Source organism: Puntigrus tetrazona, chromosome 3, assembly GCF_018831695.1.
Source record: "Puntigrus tetrazona isolate hp1 chromosome 3, ASM1883169v1, whole genome shotgun sequence".
NCBI classification, from domain to species: Eukaryota; Metazoa; Chordata; class Actinopteri; order Cypriniformes; family Cyprinidae; genus Puntigrus; species Puntigrus tetrazona.
In genome coordinates, this window is record NC_056701.1 from 22,253,239 (window position 1) to 22,273,506 (window position 20,268).

Genomic DNA, 20,268 nt, shown 5'->3' on the forward strand with positions numbered 1-20,268 from the left:
TGACAACTGACTTGCACTGAACACCGAATATTTCTTTAGCAATAGTAATTTGTTACATTTTATCAGTGAGTTCAACAAACATATTGGTTAACAAGCTTATTTCTTTTTTTCTCTCTTTCTACTGCCATGATCCACCATCCTGTTCTCTCTCATTCCTGGTCTCCCCACTGTAGGCAATTCCACGCAGCCCTGGAGGACCTGAGTGAAGCTATGCGTCTATGTCCCAATAACCGTGAGATCCAGCGCCTGCTGCAACGTGTAGAAGAAGAGTGTCGTCAAGTTGAAGAACAACAGGAGCTGGATCCGCCCCCTTCCCCTCCCCGTGAGCAAGCCCCATCTATGGTTCCGCCTCCTCCAATGGAGCCCCACATTTCAGACATGGAGCCTGTCCAGGACTTGTTTGAGGAGGACGATGATTACCTCGAGCGGGATTTGGGCGGCCTACCACTTGGTGTTCCTGCTGAGCCCCACACTATACCATCGGGACTTCCAGTCATTCAAAACATGCCTCCATCCCCGAGCCATCACGATTCACCCTACTTGGGCCAAGCATATGACCTTCGCCCAAGTCCCCCTTCAATGTCCTCTCCTACCAGGCAAGGCTACCAGTCCCCCTCTCCGTCACTCTCTCCAACGCACCAGAGCTCTCACTTCCGGCCTAGTCCCCCTCATCAGGCCTCCTACCACTTCAGCCCACCTCCATCACCACTACGGCGTGGACCACAGTATCGTGCCAGCCCCACCTCTGAGGGGGTTGCCATGTACCGTCCCCAGTCTGCCTCTGCAGGACGATACCAACAGGACCAGCTTGCAGGACGACCAAAATCCCCTCTGTCCAAGATGAGCAGCCAACGTTCTTTTCAATTTTCCCAACAGACTTCCCAGCCATCACAACAGACCCAATGGTTGCAGCCAGCCAAGGCACAGATCGTTCGTACCAACCAACCCAGCACTGCTGTGCACTCTAGTGCCGTACTAGGTAGTAGCGCGTACAGTCAGATTGCTCACTCAATGAGCGCCCGCTGCCCAGGAGACATGGATGAACTTGGGGATGGAGGTTACTCTTCCTCACTTCAACCTCAGGGCAGTCTGAGTGCAGGGGCTTTGTACCAGCGTGCCATCAGCATGGATCCTGGCCTTGTTGAGGAAGAGCTTCCTCAGAGGCCCTCCTCTGCATATAGACCCAGTCCCGGAGGAGTCCGTTACGCTCAGACACCACAGATCAGCCGCAGTCAGTCGACCGCCTACTATCCAGTCTCGCCTCATGAAATGGAGCGGCAGGTGACTCTGGGTTCACCAGAGAACATTCAAGCCCACCGACGTCCGGTCAGCGCGAATAGTGCTGAACCCAAACAGCACCCACCAGCTCCACGCCCCCTTATTCATTCCCACAGTACAGGTCTACGCTTTTCTCCATCCAGCAACAGTTTGGTGGCAGGTTCTGCTGCTAACCTAGGCCCAGGGTTCAGGGCTTCAGCTTCGGCGCAGCAAATGGAGATCCCTCTAAAGATTTCCTATGAAGGGGGCTACCATGATGACCTTTCACCGGTGTCACCCCCACAGGGAACAGACTTCCGAGTGGTGGGTGGAACATATCCAGGAGAAGCACTTCGCTCCCGCACTACACCTTTCATGGGAATTATCGACAAGACTGCACGGACTCAGCAGTACCTTCAGCAGCAGCCTTCGCTGGCATCGTCCTCTTCGGGTTCTCGACCCTGGACCGTTTCCTCTCTGGATACGGTGGTGAACAGTCCGGCCACTTCCCCTAGCAACATGGGCTATGGGCAGCAAGCGGCACCCCTCAGCCATATCGCCTACTACAATCGCACCAACAACGCTCACAATGGCCACCTCATGGATGATGATTTCTACAACAACTCTCCAGGTGTGACACGGGACCGGGCAGATGCTATGGGCCGAGTTAGCCAGGTTCCAACATACCCAGATGTGAAAGTGGCACGGACTCTGCCAGTTTCCCAGGCCTACCAGGACAATGAATTTAGGCAGATGTCTCGAAATGAAAGGCAAGGCCCAACCTCACCCATTAAACCAAAGAGACCCTTTGTGGAGTCTAACGTGTAAGAATAAATAGTCGGTGTGCAAGATTTATTAGAACATACTCGAGGAATATCTGACATGTTGATCATCTTATCTCTTCGTTTTACGTCCCATATCTTGATAATGAAAATAAAGACCTCTCAAGGTGAATTTCACTGATGTGAAGTGAATCTAGCATGTACAAATCAAATGCATCTATATTTGCTCTGGACACAAAAATGGACCGATTGAAGTTATAGTAGGCCTGTGTAACTGCTGTATACCAACCTTCTACTTTTCTGTACCTTTCTGAGAGGGCGGCTGCTCAATGCCAGTCATGGACACATTGCTGAGCATGGCCCCTGGACCAGATGTCCTCACTAATGTCCCCACTCAAACCAGTAATATCCCTGAGAATCTTGCTGTCTTGAGTTGAAAATGTACCTAAAATATTCCAGATCAATATTGCTAAAGCAAAAAAAAGCTATTTAAAATTAAGTTATGTTTGTATAAATATATAGACACCTAAATTTCAATGCAGTTGTGTTTTCAGTTTGCCTGGAGTTGACATGCACTCAGCAATGTGAAATATTTTTTAGACTTTTCTGGGCATTTTTATTTTTTGTCGACAGGTTATAAAGGTCAACAGGATTGCTATCCTTAACGCAATGCAAATGCCTGTAGTGTTTGGTTAGTAATTTCACATCTGCTCAAGGAAAGTAGCATTCAAGTGGTCAGCCATTAATTTACTCGGCCTAAAGTAGTTACACCTCGAAAACGGAAATTGTCCTTTCCAAGGCAACTTTTCTCATGGGAAGTAGGTGTGGCGAAACCTTTTTTTTTTTCTTCTCAGCCTCAGAATTCACAGGCTCTCATTCATTATGTTTTGAGAGTTTATTTGTGCACTGAAACATGCCTTCAGAAAGTTTTCCCTGTTTGTTTTAAACTGTGAGTACCTGCTTTCAAATATGGGAAACCTGACTTGATGTCAAAGCCTGTGTCATGTATCGCCATTGATCTAATATACTATTGGTAGGTCAGGCACTTTTTACGGATGTCTTGGCGGGAAGGCGGTGGCAAGTCAGAATTGCTCACTGGATCTGGCTTTACTAATCAATGTTCAACTGCTGTTGAAAAAGAGCAGGTCTTTTTGCAGTGTTTAATTATTATTATTAATATTATTTTCTCTTTTTAAAGTTATATGAGGTGCACTCAGAGTTGACCTGGAATACTGCTTACTGTACAACAGTGTTTGTATTTAACTATTTGTTTTCCTTTTGTATGACCAAAATGTAAATGGCTGTAAATAATGTGCTGAACTAGAACGCATGCTCTCTGCTAATACACAAACCTGAGTGTGTGTATGTGTGTGGTTTTATGTATGAGGGAAAAGACTGTGGCACAATATATTTCCTTGCTTCCCTTATTAGACAAAAAAGAACAGATGACATTTAGGTTTTGTATGTATTTTGCTTTAATATTTAGATTTTGTTCAGAACTGGGCTTGCGAAGGAGGATTCTCTGTAAATTGTCTGTAAATGTGAGCTATGATGTTTTCTGGGAAGGAAAATCAGAAACGTGAATGAGGACTTTTTATCCAGTTACACGATTGTAAACTGTACAATCATCTGTATGTATGAGGGAAATAATGAACTTATTTAAAAAAGACAAAAGAAAAAAAGAATACCACTTCAAAGAAATCAAGCTGAAATAACTTTCCAATGAGTCAAACTTCATTGAGTCAAATATTTCTCATGAATTTATTTAGCTTATAATCACACTGAACATATAAAGCAAGCAGTATGAACAAAAAATAGACACTATACAACACCAACACACAATGACAGTACAAGGGCAGCTACAGATCATTTATACATACTCTTTCAGATGGAAAGGCAGAATGTGTGTATGTATAGTTTTAAACAGTCACTATCACTCTACTACAAGCTGATTTTAGAAACCAGCACATGGAAAACAGTAAGACAAACTTTTGTCATCATTATTATCATAAATATTTTCATTATTAAACCGGTGTCTTTGGGTAACAAATGCGATTTTTCTTAAATTTAAATAATATAAATTGGGGTTGTTGGGTTTTTTTTTCTTTTTTTTGAATATTACAGATTTCGCTCTTAACAATACAACTTATTTTTCAAGTATTTTTCAGTTATTTATGCAGTCAGAACTGTGACATATTTTCATACAAATATGACATAAAGCTGCATATCATGGTAAGTTTAGTCTGTAATATAAAACTAATGTTGAAAATCCTGCTTGGAATAAATATTGTCATTTTGCAGACACTTTTATCCAAAGCTACTTGCAATTGGGTATTTAGTGCTGTGCCCTCTGATTCTAGACAACAGTAATAATAATTATCATTATAGAGTATTTCAGTTTTTCAGTGCAGTCTGGTACAAATAAATGTTAAGGCACAAGAAAATACATCCTGAATCTAACACATTTAAAGACACTATGTGTACAACTCCTAGACCTCAAAATAGAACATTTAATTACTCCAGTAACAACAGTAACATATTTTTCTGTATCATACAAGCATACTTTTTAATCCTGTCATAACTTTTTGATGTCTGTTGCTGAGTACCTTTGTTAGTGGCTGACAGGTTGGCTAGGACACAAATAGGAAGGCAGAAAGGCAGGAAGTTCAGAAAGGCCATACTTGGAGTGTGTTAAGGAGAACTGGGAATTTCTCCTTCAGACAGGGTCTTGAAGTGCACGGATAGAGCCTCCTCCTCAGGATTTGGTGGTCGCCTAAAATCTTCTCTCGTCACCACGTAACCCACCACGACCCCAAAGCACACCAGCAACAAGCCTAAAATGTTTGCCAGAACCCCCTCAGCAGTAAACAAGGAGTAAGCTTCCCTGAGAAGAAGAAATGTGCCATAAAATTGCAGTTTGATCCACTTCTGACTTTCATAAAGATTGGCAAGCTAGTTTATATATATATATATATATATATATATGTGGGCCTTCACACACTGTGGATTTCTTCATCAACCAAAAGTAACCCAGATGTGAAAAGAGTGTTTGTTCATAGATTAAGTTAAAAATGAAAATTCTGCCATTACTCACCCTCACGAAACTCACCCTCATGTCGTTCCAAACCTGAAAAACCTTTGTTCATCTTTAGGATACAAATTAAGATATTTCTGATGAAATCCCAGAGCTATCTGATGCTCCATATTTTTATTTTCTTCCCGCAAAAAAAAAAGGAATAGTGTTGCAAAAGTGAAGTTGAGCCACTGATGTCACATCCTGTTTTACTGATGTATTTACAACGTTTCTGTGGTTGGACCATTTCATTTGCATTGCTGTCTATGAAGGAGCAGATAGTTCTCCGGTTTCATCAAAAATATATTAATTTGTTTAAATTATGTTAATTTTTAAGATAAACAAGTGTTTTTGGGTTTGGATGTGCATGAGGGTGAATAATTAATTACAGAATTTTAATTTTGGGGTGAACTAACCCTTTATTAACCATATGTGTAGTACGCTGAATCCTTTAAGTATTAATGCAGTAAATGGGCGCATAAGAAATATTAGCTTGAATAAAACAAGACGGCAAGCAGTGAGAGATGGTGAAAAGAAGTCAAATATCATCAATATACACTGAAAGTTTCTTTTCCGCTGTGACTCATTCACATGGTGACTCACTGCTTTTCTCCCGTTCGACATCTTTACCTCGGCTTAGTGACATCAGCTGTTATTTTTAAAGATACATTTTTCAGATACATTCACTGACACTCACATGATATTGAAGAGCAGTTTCTCTGTGATTCCCAGCAGACAGGATCCCACAGACATGGCCAGCAGCAACAGGCCAAAGAAGACGTGTAGCGGGAGATACCAGCTTTTCAAGTGAGCAGAGGCCCATGGGAAAAGGAAAAATCCCAGTCCCAGTAACCACTGGAGGAAATGAGAGAAGCCTTCACTCCATCATTTCTTTTACTGGCCTCATATTTTTTTTTAATCAGGCCTTTTGAAATAAAACATCTATGCACAAGTGAAAATAATTTTATTTACTCACCATCTTATTTATTTGCTTGCTTTATTTAAATAAAATACTTTTTATTTTTTCTTTAGTAATTCTATCAATATTTTTATTTGCACTTTTCAGCTGTGTGTAGAATATGAAGTGGACTAGCGGGTTTCAAGGCCGGTTTTCCATTGCCAATAAAAAACTAATGCAAACACTAATGGCAGTGTTAGCGGTGTGATGGATGTGAACATCTAAAGTAGAACAACGTTTTTTTTAAACCACATGCACTCAGGTGTTCAAATAAGGAACAAGGAAGGTGTTTTAATGCAAATGCTGGTCGAAATGAAATGACTGCCTTACCTGGATGAAAAACAGCACAAAAGTGAGCATGCCTAACCAGCTGTGCAGAGAATACATATGAGTGATCTTAGCTGCAGAATGGGAGTCAAATACAGCCACCAGACCTGAGAAGAGAGAAAGAATTTAATATTATACAGGATATATCATACAGTTTGAAATAGCATTTTCTATATTCATTTTCAATGTTATAATTTATTCCTGTGATGTTTTCAGCATAATTACTCACTCCTCAGTGTCACATGATCCTTCAGAAATCATTCTGATTTGATGCTCAAGACAAATGCGTTATTATTCTCAGTAAAATTCTGAAATGAATGAATGCATACGCATTGGCGGTAACCTCTGAAAATGCAAAGTTAGTTATCCTGTGCCTTGCGATTTTTAAAATCCGTGTATCTGAGGGAAATGTTAGTTTTCCCCTTATTTAACGGTTCAAATGTCACATCAGACACGGGAAATGATTGTGACCGCAGCAGTTGAGAATTACAGCTAAAGTCTGCGTCGCTGAACAAATGCCCAGCAACGCAACAGCGCCAGATGTAGTGCACTGTTTCTTCTAACATGTTAGCAAACTCAGGCTGGACTTACCCACAATACTGATGATAAGAGCCATCGTATGAAGCAGAGTGTGGAGAATCTTCACTGATCGTTTAGTCTCGTTTCTAAAGACACGATAAACCAGAACAGCTGCGGTAGAGAAGCGACAAGAACTAATAAGTCATAACATCAAATCATAAGAGTAACAGGCGAAATATAACACTCTAGAAAGCATAGGATCAAAATAGCTGGAGTCAGGTTTTGAAATTCTACAGATGCTGTGACCTTATGAATAACATGTATGGTTTTTTTTGGTCTTTCCACAAGCAGACAGATCCCCTCTGGGTTGTTTTTACTGCTGCTTTTTGGGACAGCTAAAGCTCTAATAGGCCAGTGACATTTCAGGTATAATGTCCTAATTGAATTGCCATGACAAGGGCTTTGAATCAGATGAGCACTGCTAAAGATGTTAGCTCAATTAGTATCTGTCTCTGTTGAGTGTTTTAAGTGACCAGATGGAAGAATAAAATGAGTGTTATTAGGCTTTAATAATATCTCTCTTGCTATTTTTCCCTTTGTCCTGTAACCTTGCCTACAGCAGTTACTGATTAATAGAGAAAAGCACACAATACCGACTCTAGGCAGGGATTGATCTCTGATTGAAAACCTATAATGAAGTATATTCATATATACCCACAAAATCAGGAAGCAAATCCGATATGAGCTCTAATAGCATTAACTGGCCCTTCCTGTTCAGTATTGTGTGTGTTTCACTGAAAGCAGAGAGTCGCATACACACACCCTAAAGGCAGAGAGACAAAAGACACACAGATGACCATCAAATTGAAGCTCTTGGTCTATAACCAGCCATTCTAATATAGCTGACATATTTTGTAAGGAAACATTATCAAGCCATACTTGTTTTTAAGAATATCCTGAATTGATGAATCATTGCAAAATTGCAAAAAAGCCGAAATAATAAGCTTTCCATTGATGTATGGTTTGTTCGGTCAGACAATATTTGGCAGATATACAACTATTTGAAAATCTGGAATCAGAGGGAGCAAAAAAAATCTAAACATTGAAAAAATCACCTATAAAGTGGTCCAACTGAAGTTCTTAGCAACTATTACTATTAAAGAAAAGTTTTTGATATATTTACTGTAACAAAATATCTTCATATCTATCCTGATGATTTTTGGAATAAAAGAAAAAAATTATACTCTGGACCCATAAAATATATTTTGGACTATTGCTATAAATATACTAAGCGATTTAAGAGGTTTTGTTGTCCAAGTCATTTATTAAAATCAACTGATTTTTTCCAAGATTTATCACAAAAATTGTTTGTTTGTTTTTGCATATTTAATCATATATAAATCATTTAATATATATATATATATATATATATATATATATATATATATATATATATATATATATATATATATATATATATATATATATATATACACACACAATACTTTTTTAATATATTGAACATTTTATCCACAATTTAAACTCAATATTTTAATACTCTAGATTTAAATACAGTATTAAGTACAGTAATAAATGGGTTAATCATCAAATAATGGCAACATTTGTTCATGTTACCAACTTGGCAGAGGAAAGCTAGGTTAATCACTAATTTCAAGGTATTAAAAAATGATTAAATGGAAACAAAGATTAGTTTTCTGGGCTAGAGAAAATAAATCTATTGCATATTCAGGGCTGTAAACCCAGAAAAACTACATCAGCAGTCAGATGGACTGCAACTCTTCTTTTATTTTGTCCTTGCAAACTTAAGGATACACACACATGTTATCTTTACACTTAATTCTTACCATCTCCGTAGAGGAAGACCAGGCCGAGGATCATACAGAGAGGGTGGACGTTAAACTCTTGAACCGAGCCGTCCCAGGCGTAGCCTCCGCGGTAATGTCCCATCCACACGCCTGTGATCACCACACAAGCCACCCCCAGCACCTGAGAGCCTGCCACGTACCACGGCAGCGTCTGCAAGCCGCCCATGCTCACCGGGATACCCTCCATCACCTGCCCCGCAAGAAAGACAAAACTGGGATGTGCAAGACTCCACCTCTCATGCAAAATTAATATTTCATGAATTACACTAAATTTGTTTCCTTTAAGTAAAATAGTCAAATCTGACCCCAAACACGCTCTAGATAGAAACCATCTTTTCCATGAGCCGCATAAGTACAAACTAGATTTTACTTTTCGTTCTATATTACTTAACATACAATGTGATTTTAATATTGGCAGTAAAGAAGCTGCACGAATGCACGGTGGGTCTTGACGCTGTGGTTTGGATAGTCACGTCGATGCCTTATAAAACCTTTAGTAAACACACTGTGCAGATAAAGACCGTGTGCTTAAGTATCATGTGGTCTCTGCCAGCCTTACGAAAGCACAGCATCACCCGCCGCAAAAACAATCCGCTATATGACCGCATGATGATTACAAGCTGAAACTCCCACTTAACTGACACAAACACATCAGGTTTAGAGCCCTACGACCACTGACCTCGTGATAATAACGAGCTATAAGATGAAACCTGTAGGAGAGTGGGAAACTCCTCTAGACGTCATGCAAACCATAATCTGGAGATGATGCCATTTTAAATTGCATTTGCCGCTAAATGATGGCGCGTCGATAGTATGGGAAAAGTGTCACTCACCTGCGCCACGTCTCCAGACAGCCAAAGGAAAGGGCGTGTTTTTATGATTGTGTAATTTGGGCAAGAATCACAAGATCCTTATGGCTTGAGGGGTTTTGTAACCTACTTTCACAACTGCATCTGATGTTCTGTCTGTACAGTTTACTCGAAGCCTCTTCTGGTGGGATACGCACGACTTTACGCGGCTGCCTGCTATTTCATATATTACTTGTATTGTAGCGCACGACTTGACGCACTTGGAAGTTGACTGGCAGATTCTGACCACGCCCCCTGTTGTTACTATTGGTTGTTGCTCGTGAAAGGGGAGGGATTATCTTGAAGAAGATGATGTCTGAAACGCACTCCGGTTGCCTTGGTAACCACATCTTTGAGCGATTACTGATGATTTGATCATTTTGTCTAAATCATAGGCTAGACAGACGTTTTTAGTACTTCCAATAATTTATGCAATGATAATATATATATATATATATATATATATATATATATATATATATATATATATATATATATATATATATATATATATATATATATATGTGTGTGTGTGTGTGTGTGTGTGTGTGCGCGCATAATTTTTTGTGTTAATTTTTTAAATATTTCAAATGTAATTTATTCCTGGTGGCAAAGCTTAATTTACAAAAATGGTCTTTGGTATAAGAATCACATGTGATTCACAAAATGGGATTGAGGCTGGATTTCAAGAATTATTATCATTATGAATGTTGAAAACAGTTTTGCTGGTTTTTATATAAACTAACTTATATAAAAAAAAAAAAAAAAAAAAAAAGTATATATATAATAAAAACTGATCAAAATTGATCTAAAGCAATAAATATAAATAAATTAAATAAAAGATCAATTTAAACAAAATATATATTTTTAAATATTTTTTTAAAAAAGCATTAATATTTTTTTATTTTATTTTTAAAATAAAACTGTGAAAACTGTGATTCCACTGTGATGTTTGGAATGTGGATGGATGGAATTCAGAAACGAATAATACTAATAAATGCATTTTACATTTGAAATCCATCATACATCAAATCCTTTTATAGGGACAACGTCGATTAACTTTTTCGATGCACTTCTAATGTTAACTGCTGTATATGCAGGCTATACAATGTCTGATCTATAAGCTGTTATGGGCTACATCTATGCTCTGCCGATATTCTCTATCCATTTGCCGAGCTGATTTTCCCAGCCGTCAGCATTCTCTCCCACTGAACCTTTAGTATCTGACCGCAAGAGGGATGCACTGAGCTGCGGATCTCGCTGCAGTTCGTCTGCAGTAACTTCCGTCGTCGTCGGTCACGATATCAAAGCATATGCTGACATAACGCGCTCGCATGTGTCACACGCCGACATCATCTCCAGCGCTACAATCCTGCTCCCCGTCAATAGCGCCATTCTATCCCTCACTTTCATTTCCTGCCTTTTCTGCTGGGGGTGGGAGTGAGTGACAGGAGATGACATTTCCAGCATGACTTCACAAAGCAGTGACTCACAATCCATTCACTGTTTTACGCTCGCAAAAATAGAAACTTTTCTCCCTCCGTCCTTTCGAGCTCGAGGCCGGCTTCCCGTCAGGTGAGGAGAGCCGACTTCAGCGCGAGATCTCGCCGCAGCGGTATTGAACGGTCCTCTGGGGGAAGTCGCCGCTTCGGTAGGGTCACTTGCGCAGGGGGCGCAGCGGTTTCTCGCAGGCGTGCGTCTGCGTGGACGCTCGTGCCGTTCTGACCTTGTTTGACAGCCGCAGCCATGAATATGCATGGGAAGCGCGCGCGCTCCCGCGGGTCCCGCTCGCCTCGGCATCAGTCAGGCTGGGGGATCTGAGAGACCGGTCGGCTTTCGGGTGCTTAAACGGGTAGCTTCGTTTCGATTTGCTTCCAGAGCGCGCTAACCTGCTAACTAGTAACCCGCGGTAGGCTATACGGCGACGTGTCGTGTCGCCATGACAACCACCGGCTCTCTGCACTCCAGCAACGCCAGCCAAGAACACAACAGAGAGAAGGAAGACAGGAAAACAGCTAAAAATAAAATGCAAAAGAGCACATTTGAAAATAGACACCAAATAATGACTTCCTTATTTTAATTCCTTTTGTAATTTGAATAGCATGACATGAGGCCTATTGTGTGAGTTTTAACCAAGGTTACCTTTTGAACCCAATGCAGGAAAAAAATTAAAAATGAATAAATAACAAGCAAATATGATAGACTATGCGACCTATGCGTAGGAGCGGATGCCTTTAAATATTTTTGTGGGCGTTATGTAAGTAATGCATATCAAAATATGAGGGATAGGAAGTCGCTTTGAAATTTGTTTGTGTGAAATAATGACCCCGGTGTGTTTTATTGTAGTAAGAGAGGCTACGAAACAATGGATGTCCATAATCTCGGTGAGGAATAACGTCACTGATGCTTCTGGGAGGACTGACCGACCGCCGAGGTTTTCATGCTTTTATTTAATGCGCTAATGGTGAGTCATAACTGTTAGGACTGGAGATGGTTCTCCATGGAGACGTGATGCTGGAGCAGGCTCCTAAAGATTTGGATTTAGCAGTTCTTACAAAGCAGTTTATAGCTACATGTTGTGCTTTATCTCAACATTCAGAAGAGTTTGATTTGCTAATTTCATTTAATTTATTTATGAATATAAAAAAACCTTGTGTACCGTGCTAGACCAACTGAGATTTGTCACAGCACTTGTTGCTCTCTTGTTGCCTTTGTTCTTCTCGTTTGTAAATCTCTTTGGACGCGGGCATCTGTTAAATGACTAAATGTAACGGCAAATGTAAGTGTCTTCATTTGTGTTCCACAGAAGGACAAAGAAAATCAATTACCGTTACATTTTTTAATATTCTACTGCTGAAGCACCCCGCCCCCCTTATTATTCGGGGGATGGGGTTAATAATTGTGAGAAATAAGCTTTAAATTTGGACTTTTTGTCCTCAATATTTAAATAATCTCACAGTTTGGCCTTTTTGCCCGAATTGTGATATATACTCCTTGAAAAAAGCATAAGATCGAGATAAAATAGGCAAATAAAGACATAATTTGTATTTTTTTTCATGGCAAAATCAGGCTTCCATATTGAGGGTGATAGAAGTTTCATTTCCTTTGAGCCTGCATGGTGAAGCCTATTGTTTTTCAGCTCTAATACGGCAGTATTGTTATTGTTACCCATTGGACTGCCCATTAATGCCATTACCAGGCTCCGGATCAAGAAATCCCGTGGGAATTAACTCAAGATTGCTAAGCTCAAACAACTCCCGCTTCCCCCGTTAAACTCTAGCATTTTAAGAGCGAACGTGCTTTTGCAACCACCTCATACCTGCGTCTCTCACACATGTGCATTTACCCTCCCGCAGCGTGTTGTAGGTGTTACCGCCGAACAGAAAGGCCTGGTTTCTGTGACATTTCCTCAATCTTTGTTCTACGTTCATCCTCCTCTTATCCTGTTTTCTCTCTTGTTGCACCAGGAAGAGAACAGAAATTCGTGTGTTTGTCCCTGCGGCTGCGAGGCGGTGGAGGGATTTTGCCGCGGATGGTTTATTTTTAGCTGTTTTTCTTATCTGTCAACATGTGCACATCGATCGCTCCACACCACCTTCACATGAATGAGCCTTTGACGTAAAAGAGCAAACTATCTGCCGCTCACTCGGATGAGAAACACAGAGATCTGTTTCCCGCTTTGCCTGGAATTCCAGTCTGCTCTGATGCACGGCTTCGCTCTCCAACCGGTCTGAAGTCTAAGGGCCACGACTGTGTTTATGTGTGTAAGCACAGAGTGAGTGCGTGTGTGTGTGTGTGTGTGTGCAGGCGTGCATAAGCGTATGTGTTTATGTTTAAGGCAGGACTCTGTAGTGACCTGTGGACTAGAACGAGGCACGTAAGCCAGATGCTTCCATGGCAACCTCGTGAGTGTACATAGCAGAGTAAACAACCGCTATGGACTGTGCGCATATGAAAGAGTGAAAAGAGAGAGAGAGAGAGAGAGAGAGAGAGTGCATTTACGAGACCACCACGATAAGACGTGATCTAAGCGATATGTAGGGTAATTGCGCACTGGAGAGCACAATAGCGAACCACTTGAAATGAATTGTTAAGATGAACCGCCCACGAACAAAAAGCGGCCGTTCCACCTCCTGAAAAGGTAATAACAACGAAATGTCAAAAGCATTACCGATGTAAAAAAACTCATTCGAGAGCATCGCAGCAATTGAATGAATAGAATGCGAGCGCAGCGCAGGTGGGTGTGGGGTCAAGATGTCAAACCCTAGCAGGATGCAAAACCTACGCCAAGATTCACTACTCTCCATCCAGAAAGCTTCGGTTGAGCACAGGCTGGAGGGTTGAAAGGAATCTCCCCATGTTGGGAAAGCTTTACTAATAAAGCTCATCGACGCGGTCATTTTGAGGCGCTGAAAGCGGTTTTTTATGCTGCGCGTAAAATGTTTCTGGATTCCTGAAATAAGTGTGGATAGAAATTAAGCGCCTTTACAGCAACCCTAGGCTCTGACACTTTCCACGAGTGGAAATTTTTTTGTTCTCATAATTATTATAGATTTTTCTGTTTCAAAAAATGCTGAGCGAAAAGAGGTGCGGAAAATGTTGATTGTCGCCATCAGCCAGTCAAACGCTGTTAAATGCTGTTTTTTTTTCTACCCATTTGCAGTTCAGCTTTTCTAAATAAGTTTAACCGTTTAGCTTAGGCGTTCACACATATTTTTTTATTTAAAACCTTTACATTCAAAATGGAAAGCTATGTATACACACTTGTGCGCATGCGTACACCCACAGTCTATATATGTGCACAGTTTATATCATTTTCTACTTAATATAGTTTTTAAATTATATCCTTAAAGGTATAATTCACCCAAAAATGAAAAATATAGTTAATCATCTTCATGCTGTTCCAAATACGTGCATCTTTAGAACACAATTTAACATATTTGTGACAAAATCTTTCTTACCCTGCATAGACAGCAACACAAATGACAAGTTCAAGGCTCAGAAAGGTTGTAAGGACATCATCAAAATAGTCCATGTGACATCAGTGGTTCAACTGTAATCTTGGTTACTTTTGTGTGGAAAGTCTCTTCTGTGTCAGTCTTAGGACAGCACGACGATGCATGGCATAAAATACGCATTCGCTAAGCCTTGTTTACAAGTGCACATGCATAAGGAAGAAAAAACACAAATGAAGAAATATTTGACGAAATCCAAGAGCTTTCCGACCCTGCATAGACAGCCATGCAACTGACAAGCTGAAGGCCCAGAAAGGTAAGGACATCATTAACATAGTTAATGTGACATTAGAAGACCCGGAAGAGAAGGCATTGTCAAATAAGGTTGTCGTTTTTGTTTTTATTGCACGCAAAAAGATTTTTGTAACTGCATAAGATCACGGTTGAACCATTGATGTCGCATGGATTACAATAACAATGTCCTTCTTATCTTTCTTAAAGGTGTCGGTTGCGTCAGAAAGCTCTTAGAGACCTCATTAAAAATGTCTTAATTTGTGTTCGAAGACAAACAAAGGCTTTAGAGGTTCAGAATGACATGAAGGTGAGTAACGGCAGAATTGTAATTTTTTGGTGAACTATCCCTTTAAACTATGACTCATCAGGAGCTATCTCATGGTTTTGTAGTTTTGTGCTATAATTTTTTTTATTACATAAATAGCGGAATATGGAAGAGTAAAGAGAGCAACCTGCTTTTTATCAGACTAATGTACATTTTCATCTAATGTGAGTCTGCCTCATTTGAATCACATTTTAATATTACTTATTTGAATAACATTTTTTTCATTTTAATACGACATCTTAAAACTGATGCGCGCGACTTTAATTAGAGGACGAAATACGGCAGAGCGAACCTTTAGCGGCGTGATTTAGAAAACGGCTGAAACCGCGCACAGCACCTTTAAGAAAACGTTATAAGTGAAAGAGACGCACGCGTCCTCTCTCGCCCACCACATTCTCCCCACGCGTCACACTCCCGCACAGCCCGCCGAAAGGGGGCGCCCTCTTCTCCAAAACCAGTTTAGTTCCTGTTCAAAAATACATATGTAAGGAAAAAAAATAGAAAACTCGCGGGAATCTGAGGGCCGTGCTTTGTGGCGACCCCAGACACTCGAAAGACATAATCGCAATTAACAGCGGTCTTCGGCGAGGCGTCTTCGAGACCCGCGAGACCCGCTCCGTGGGTTGTAATCTGTCGTGTCGCGCGCTATTTTTAGAACCCACAGCCGCGGTCACGTGACCGTCGAGAGCACGTCATTAATGTTGTTGTTGGTGGAGAAGCTGCAAATATGGAGGAAAGAGAGTTGAGGCAGGAAAATCTGTACTTTTCGTGAACGGAGGAGGGAAATAGCTTTGCGAAAGTGGTAAAGTGGAAGACGGGCGCTGAAATAAGACGGACCGTGACGGCGCGTCGGAACGACAACAAGTACCAGGTAAAGTAGAAAGAAACAGTTACATCGTGTGATAGTGATGGTTTATGTTCTGCCTTTTCCCTCCCGGGCTTGACACCCGCCGACAGGCAGCGGTCTCACCCGCGGGGATACGCGCTATGCTGACAGCGGGTTGATTTTGCAGCGCATTTAGACAGCTTTACACCTTCTGCACGCTGGCCGTTTCGCAGCCCGGACGGGCTTAAACAAACAGCAAGAGTTTGTCAGATTCAGTCCGAGTTCCTGGCGTTAGCGCGAAACTATCGCCATTTCTTCACCCCTGGGAATCGCCCGACGGGATGAGTTTAACATCCTCCTGACCGTCGGTCTCCCCGGTGTCTTATCCGAGCGTTTTGGGCAGTCGCTTGAAGGTTGAACGGGTTGAACTTCGGCGCAGCGCAGATGTTGTTTCTGGTGCTGGAGGAGGAGAAGAAGCGATCAGATCACATTCATCGTGATCTTCTTTTATTGCGCAACTATAAATGAAAAGAAAATGATCAGAAAACGACGTGTAGTTTTACATCCAGACTATGGTTACAGTGGCCAGGCAGTAAATTAGCGATGATTTTATTGAAGGATTCAGGTACAGTTTTGCCTGTCGTGCTTGCAGCATTTGGTCTAGATGATGATTTGTAGGTAAAATGCCGATTTCCTTCTCTGACAAAACTTTAACTCAAGTATTTTTTGGCCGGAGAGAACATTCTGTACTTTGGTGTAAGAGGTTGTTTTATTACAGTATTATAATTAGTCTTCTTCTCCCATTCTGTCTGTCTTATCTATATGGATGCAGTGATATTTCCAATAATTCAAATTCGTTACGGGATGATACTAATAACCATATTTCACAGAGGTCAAGTGAAGGCTGTTCAGTGTTTCCACCTCTCTCGGCAAGTGGGTTGGCTGAGGGTTTCGAGTAATCAAACCATTTCTCAGTTTTTCTTTTTTTTTCCTCCTGATTAACTCGTTCAGTCGAATCATGACATCAGCAGTCCCAGGAATAGGCTGGTGTGTCACTCATGCGCCGAGATTGACATTTTTCCCTCGGCTAAAGCAGGATGTGGCTCATTCGTCAAGATTTGTGTGAATGGAAGGTGATGCTATTATAGCATTATTATTTAGTTAGTTCAGATGGGTGTAACAAATAACACTTCATTGCAGGTTAGTACTGCCAGGTCGGGTTCAATTATGTAACGGCAATTGAGCTGATTGCGCGGCATCAACAAAAACACTTTTGGTGGCGCTTTATTGTGGTGCATCTGAATTCGGAGGATCTCGAGTAGTGACTTTTTCTAACGTGCATTTAGAAGATTATTGACTTAATGGGTGGTTTTGAACAACCATTAAAGTGGCTTAAAGAGCTGTGTTTGCTCTAGGATGTGAGAGGGGTCGGCTGATAGTGGAAATGACGGCGCTCGAGGATACGAGCACAATCTGCCTTAGTCACGTTTACTAGCGAGTTGACGCATTTTGATATTTCCAGGAAACTACACCCTCTTCACTTCTTCTGGATCTGTGGAGGACCACCATCTGTTGTTGACAAAAAAAAAAGTGTTCCTTAAAAATCTGGTTTTAGTATTGGCAAAGCAGCAGGTCCAGGGAATGATAGACTGATGGGCATGTTCAGATTTAGAAAATTATGAAATGGTTATATCATGTGGATTGATGCTAATCAGTTGGATTTCATATTTGACTCTTATACTGTGCTTCTTTATTTTGGATGTAAAGGTGTGGATATTCCAGGTTCATCCAAAAATTAAAATCCACTCACCATCAGTTTATATATATATATATATATATATATATATATATATATATATATATATATATATATATATAATATATATATATACATTAGAGCAAATCTGGAGAAATTTAGCAACATTTTAGCTGCTTCTATCTAATCCAATCCACGTTATCTTAAAACTGTACTATCAAAGCAAAGGTGAAGATCTCTGTTTCTTCTCTACTTGAAGACTACTGCTGTGCCTTGACTACAGTAAAAATGTATTCATCCTCAGACCTCCTAAGATTTAGATGGTGTTGTTTATACATTTGATACAGATAGGAGGAATTCAGCATTAAATCAGTTGCTCAGCACTGGATCCTCTGCAGTGAATGGGTGCTGTCAGATTGAGAGTCCAAACAGCTGATAAAAACATAAATATAATCCGCAAGTAATCCACAAGCTCTGTGTTTATAGTAAATAAATCCATCAAGATGTCTTTTAACTTTAATCTGACGCTTTTAGGCTAAAAACAACCCATTCCTCTATCCAATATAACTCTTCATCCGAAACAGTCAGTGGATTTTTTGATTTGAGAGATATGTGACAACAAGGGATTGACTTTTTCTCTGGAGGAAGCATTATTTTGGATCATGCGCTCAAATTTTGGCCATAATCAATAAGAGGATTTATTTGTTGCACAAACACAACACTTTTCCATTCACGTTGATAGACTGGATTGCTGTGATGTTTATAATCAGTTGTTTGGTCTCTTACTCTGACGGCACCCATTCACTGCAGAGGACCTATTTCTGAGCAAGTAATGTAATACTGAATTCCTCAGAATTTCTTTAGATGTATAAACAGCCTCATTTAAATCTTAGATGGTCTGAGGATGAATACATTTTAAGCTAATTTTCGCTGTGTTCGAGAGACAGCAGTAGTCTTTGAAGAAATAGAGTCTAGACAGTGATTTCTGAAATAAAGCATGTCCTTGTATTGTCTTAATCACATCACATTTGCTTTGATAGTACAGATTCAAGCTAATGTGGATCGGATTAGACAGAGCAAGAAAACTCACATACGCAATGCTTCAAATTTGTCCTGACAAACTAATTCGATTAAGCAGCCGATATGTTTGCACTAGACGACCGCAGTTGCATTAAAAAGTTGCATAACTGATATTTTGGAAGTTTGATTCAGGTGCCCTTATCTTACAGTACGCATAGTTTTGTCTATTTTTGTCTGTTTGTTCGGCGGTTTGTTTTGATTGGCTCAATCTGGCCTGACAGGCGTTTGGACTTTGATCCTCTATTCCAGAGAAGTCGAGTTACACATTGCTCGTAGTAAATGTAAGGGAATTGCACTTTCTAGGTCCTCTCTGTTTCCAAAATGGGTAGAAACGTTTAAAGGTACATTTTTGCACCGGACATCAGTAGTTCTTTCAGTTATGCGCGCGCGCGTGTGTTTATGGTAAAAACTCGTTCCACGTCTTTGGTTGTCTTGTTCCTCACCTACACGTCCACGTTCACACCCTCATCTTTACGACGTCGTTTGTCAGAATGGAATGCAGAACGCTGGTCTGTTTTGCATTCTATATGAAGGGCTCGGTGAGTCCTGGTAATGAATAGTCTCTGGGTGTAGAATGACGGAGAAAAGAGCCGAAGCTCTGCACCACCCACAGCCACACCAGCTCCTTCAGCCGCTTAACAATACGACTGTAACCCCTCTGGGCCTGGAGGTGAGCGTGGAATGTAGGAGTGTGGAAATCTGAAAATATTTTGATGCGTCAAAAAAACAGATGTTGCCTTGGTTACGCCACACGGATGACCTGTACCCTTTTTTTCGCTGCTCCGAGGCGTCCAGCAACTCGCTGTCAGGATTTCAGCAGGCCGTCGAGTGTTTAAACTTTTATGGTCAGGGCTAAATTTCAAGCCAGATTGAGTGTTGGGAAATCCACTCCACGGTTCGTGCGGATGATTGGCGATTTATTTTTAATTTTTTTGCAGTCGCTCTGGACATTACAGGCTCGGAAACGGTTGGGTAAAGTGGCAAGTGATCAATGTGTAATCTAGTGACTAAGTAATCAAGGTGCGTTTCAGATGGTGTGAGTTCTAGTTCCTGGAAGAGTTTGTTTAATGAGCTTGTGAGCGTGGTGTGGATCAAACGGACAGGAAGCAGACGGAGATGTAGCTGTGCCTCCTGCAGACTCTGCACTGAAGGAAAACTCGGCGCATTCGTGCTGAAAAACAAGACAAGAGCAGTCATTGTGTTTTGGATTCAGAGGAGTTTCAGTTCAGAGCTTACTAAGCGTGTATTTAATATGGACATATTATTTTAATGTTGTAGGATGCTGCTTGATTTTTATATATGCTATATTTAAATATCCATTCCAAATTTTGAGGCCATTTTGAAGGTTTTCTTTCTAGTAAATGCTGTTCTTTTGTACTTTC

General features: G+C 40.7%; 3 protein-coding genes across 13 annotated transcripts in view; 2 read left to right on the forward strand and 1 right to left on the reverse strand.

Moving 5' to 3' along the window:
- The window catches only part of tanc2a (tetratricopeptide repeat, ankyrin repeat and coiled-coil containing 2a), a 132,103-nt gene extending 128,349 nt beyond the window's left edge, over window positions 1-3,754 (forward strand). For all 6 annotated transcript variants that reach the window (XM_043233878.1, XM_043233880.1, XM_043233876.1 and 3 more), the window contains one exon: window positions 174-3,754. In XM_043233878.1, the coding sequence (XP_043089813.1) occupies window positions 174-2,085 (1,912 nt within the window). In that variant the 3' untranslated portion in view covers window positions 2,086-3,754. The remainder of the gene's footprint in view (window positions 1-173) is intronic.
- Window positions 3,755-3,776: 22 nt separating this feature from the next.
- LOC122338752 (transmembrane ascorbate-dependent reductase CYB561) lies at window positions 3,777-9,887 on the reverse strand. 2 transcript variants are annotated; one of them, XM_043233882.1, is made up of 6 exons: window positions 9,636-9,887; window positions 8,782-8,992; window positions 6,989-7,087; window positions 6,401-6,504; window positions 5,810-5,967; window positions 3,777-4,923 (listed from the first exon to the last, which is right to left on the reverse strand). In XM_043233882.1, the coding sequence occupies exons 2-6, from the start codon at window positions 8,987-8,989 to the stop codon at window positions 4,731-4,733; spliced, it is 762 nt and encodes a 253-aa protein (XP_043089817.1). In that variant the 5' UTR covers window positions 8,990-8,992; window positions 9,636-9,887; the 3' UTR covers window positions 3,777-4,730. The 2 variants fall into 2 exon arrangements, with proteins under 2 accessions (XP_043089817.1, XP_043089818.1); XM_043233883.1 differs by lacking the exon at window positions 9,636-9,887 and adding an exon at window positions 9,482-9,612.
- Window positions 9,888-15,747: 5,860 nt separating this feature from the next.
- hdac5 (histone deacetylase 5) overlaps window positions 15,748-20,268 on the forward strand; it is a 67,242-nt gene continuing 62,721 nt past the window's right edge. For all 5 annotated transcript variants that reach the window (XM_043233677.1, XM_043233675.1, XM_043233676.1 and 2 more), the window contains exon 1: window positions 15,748-16,095. The gene's annotated coding sequence lies outside the window, so the exon portion shown is untranslated. The remainder of the gene's footprint in view (window positions 16,096-20,268) is intronic.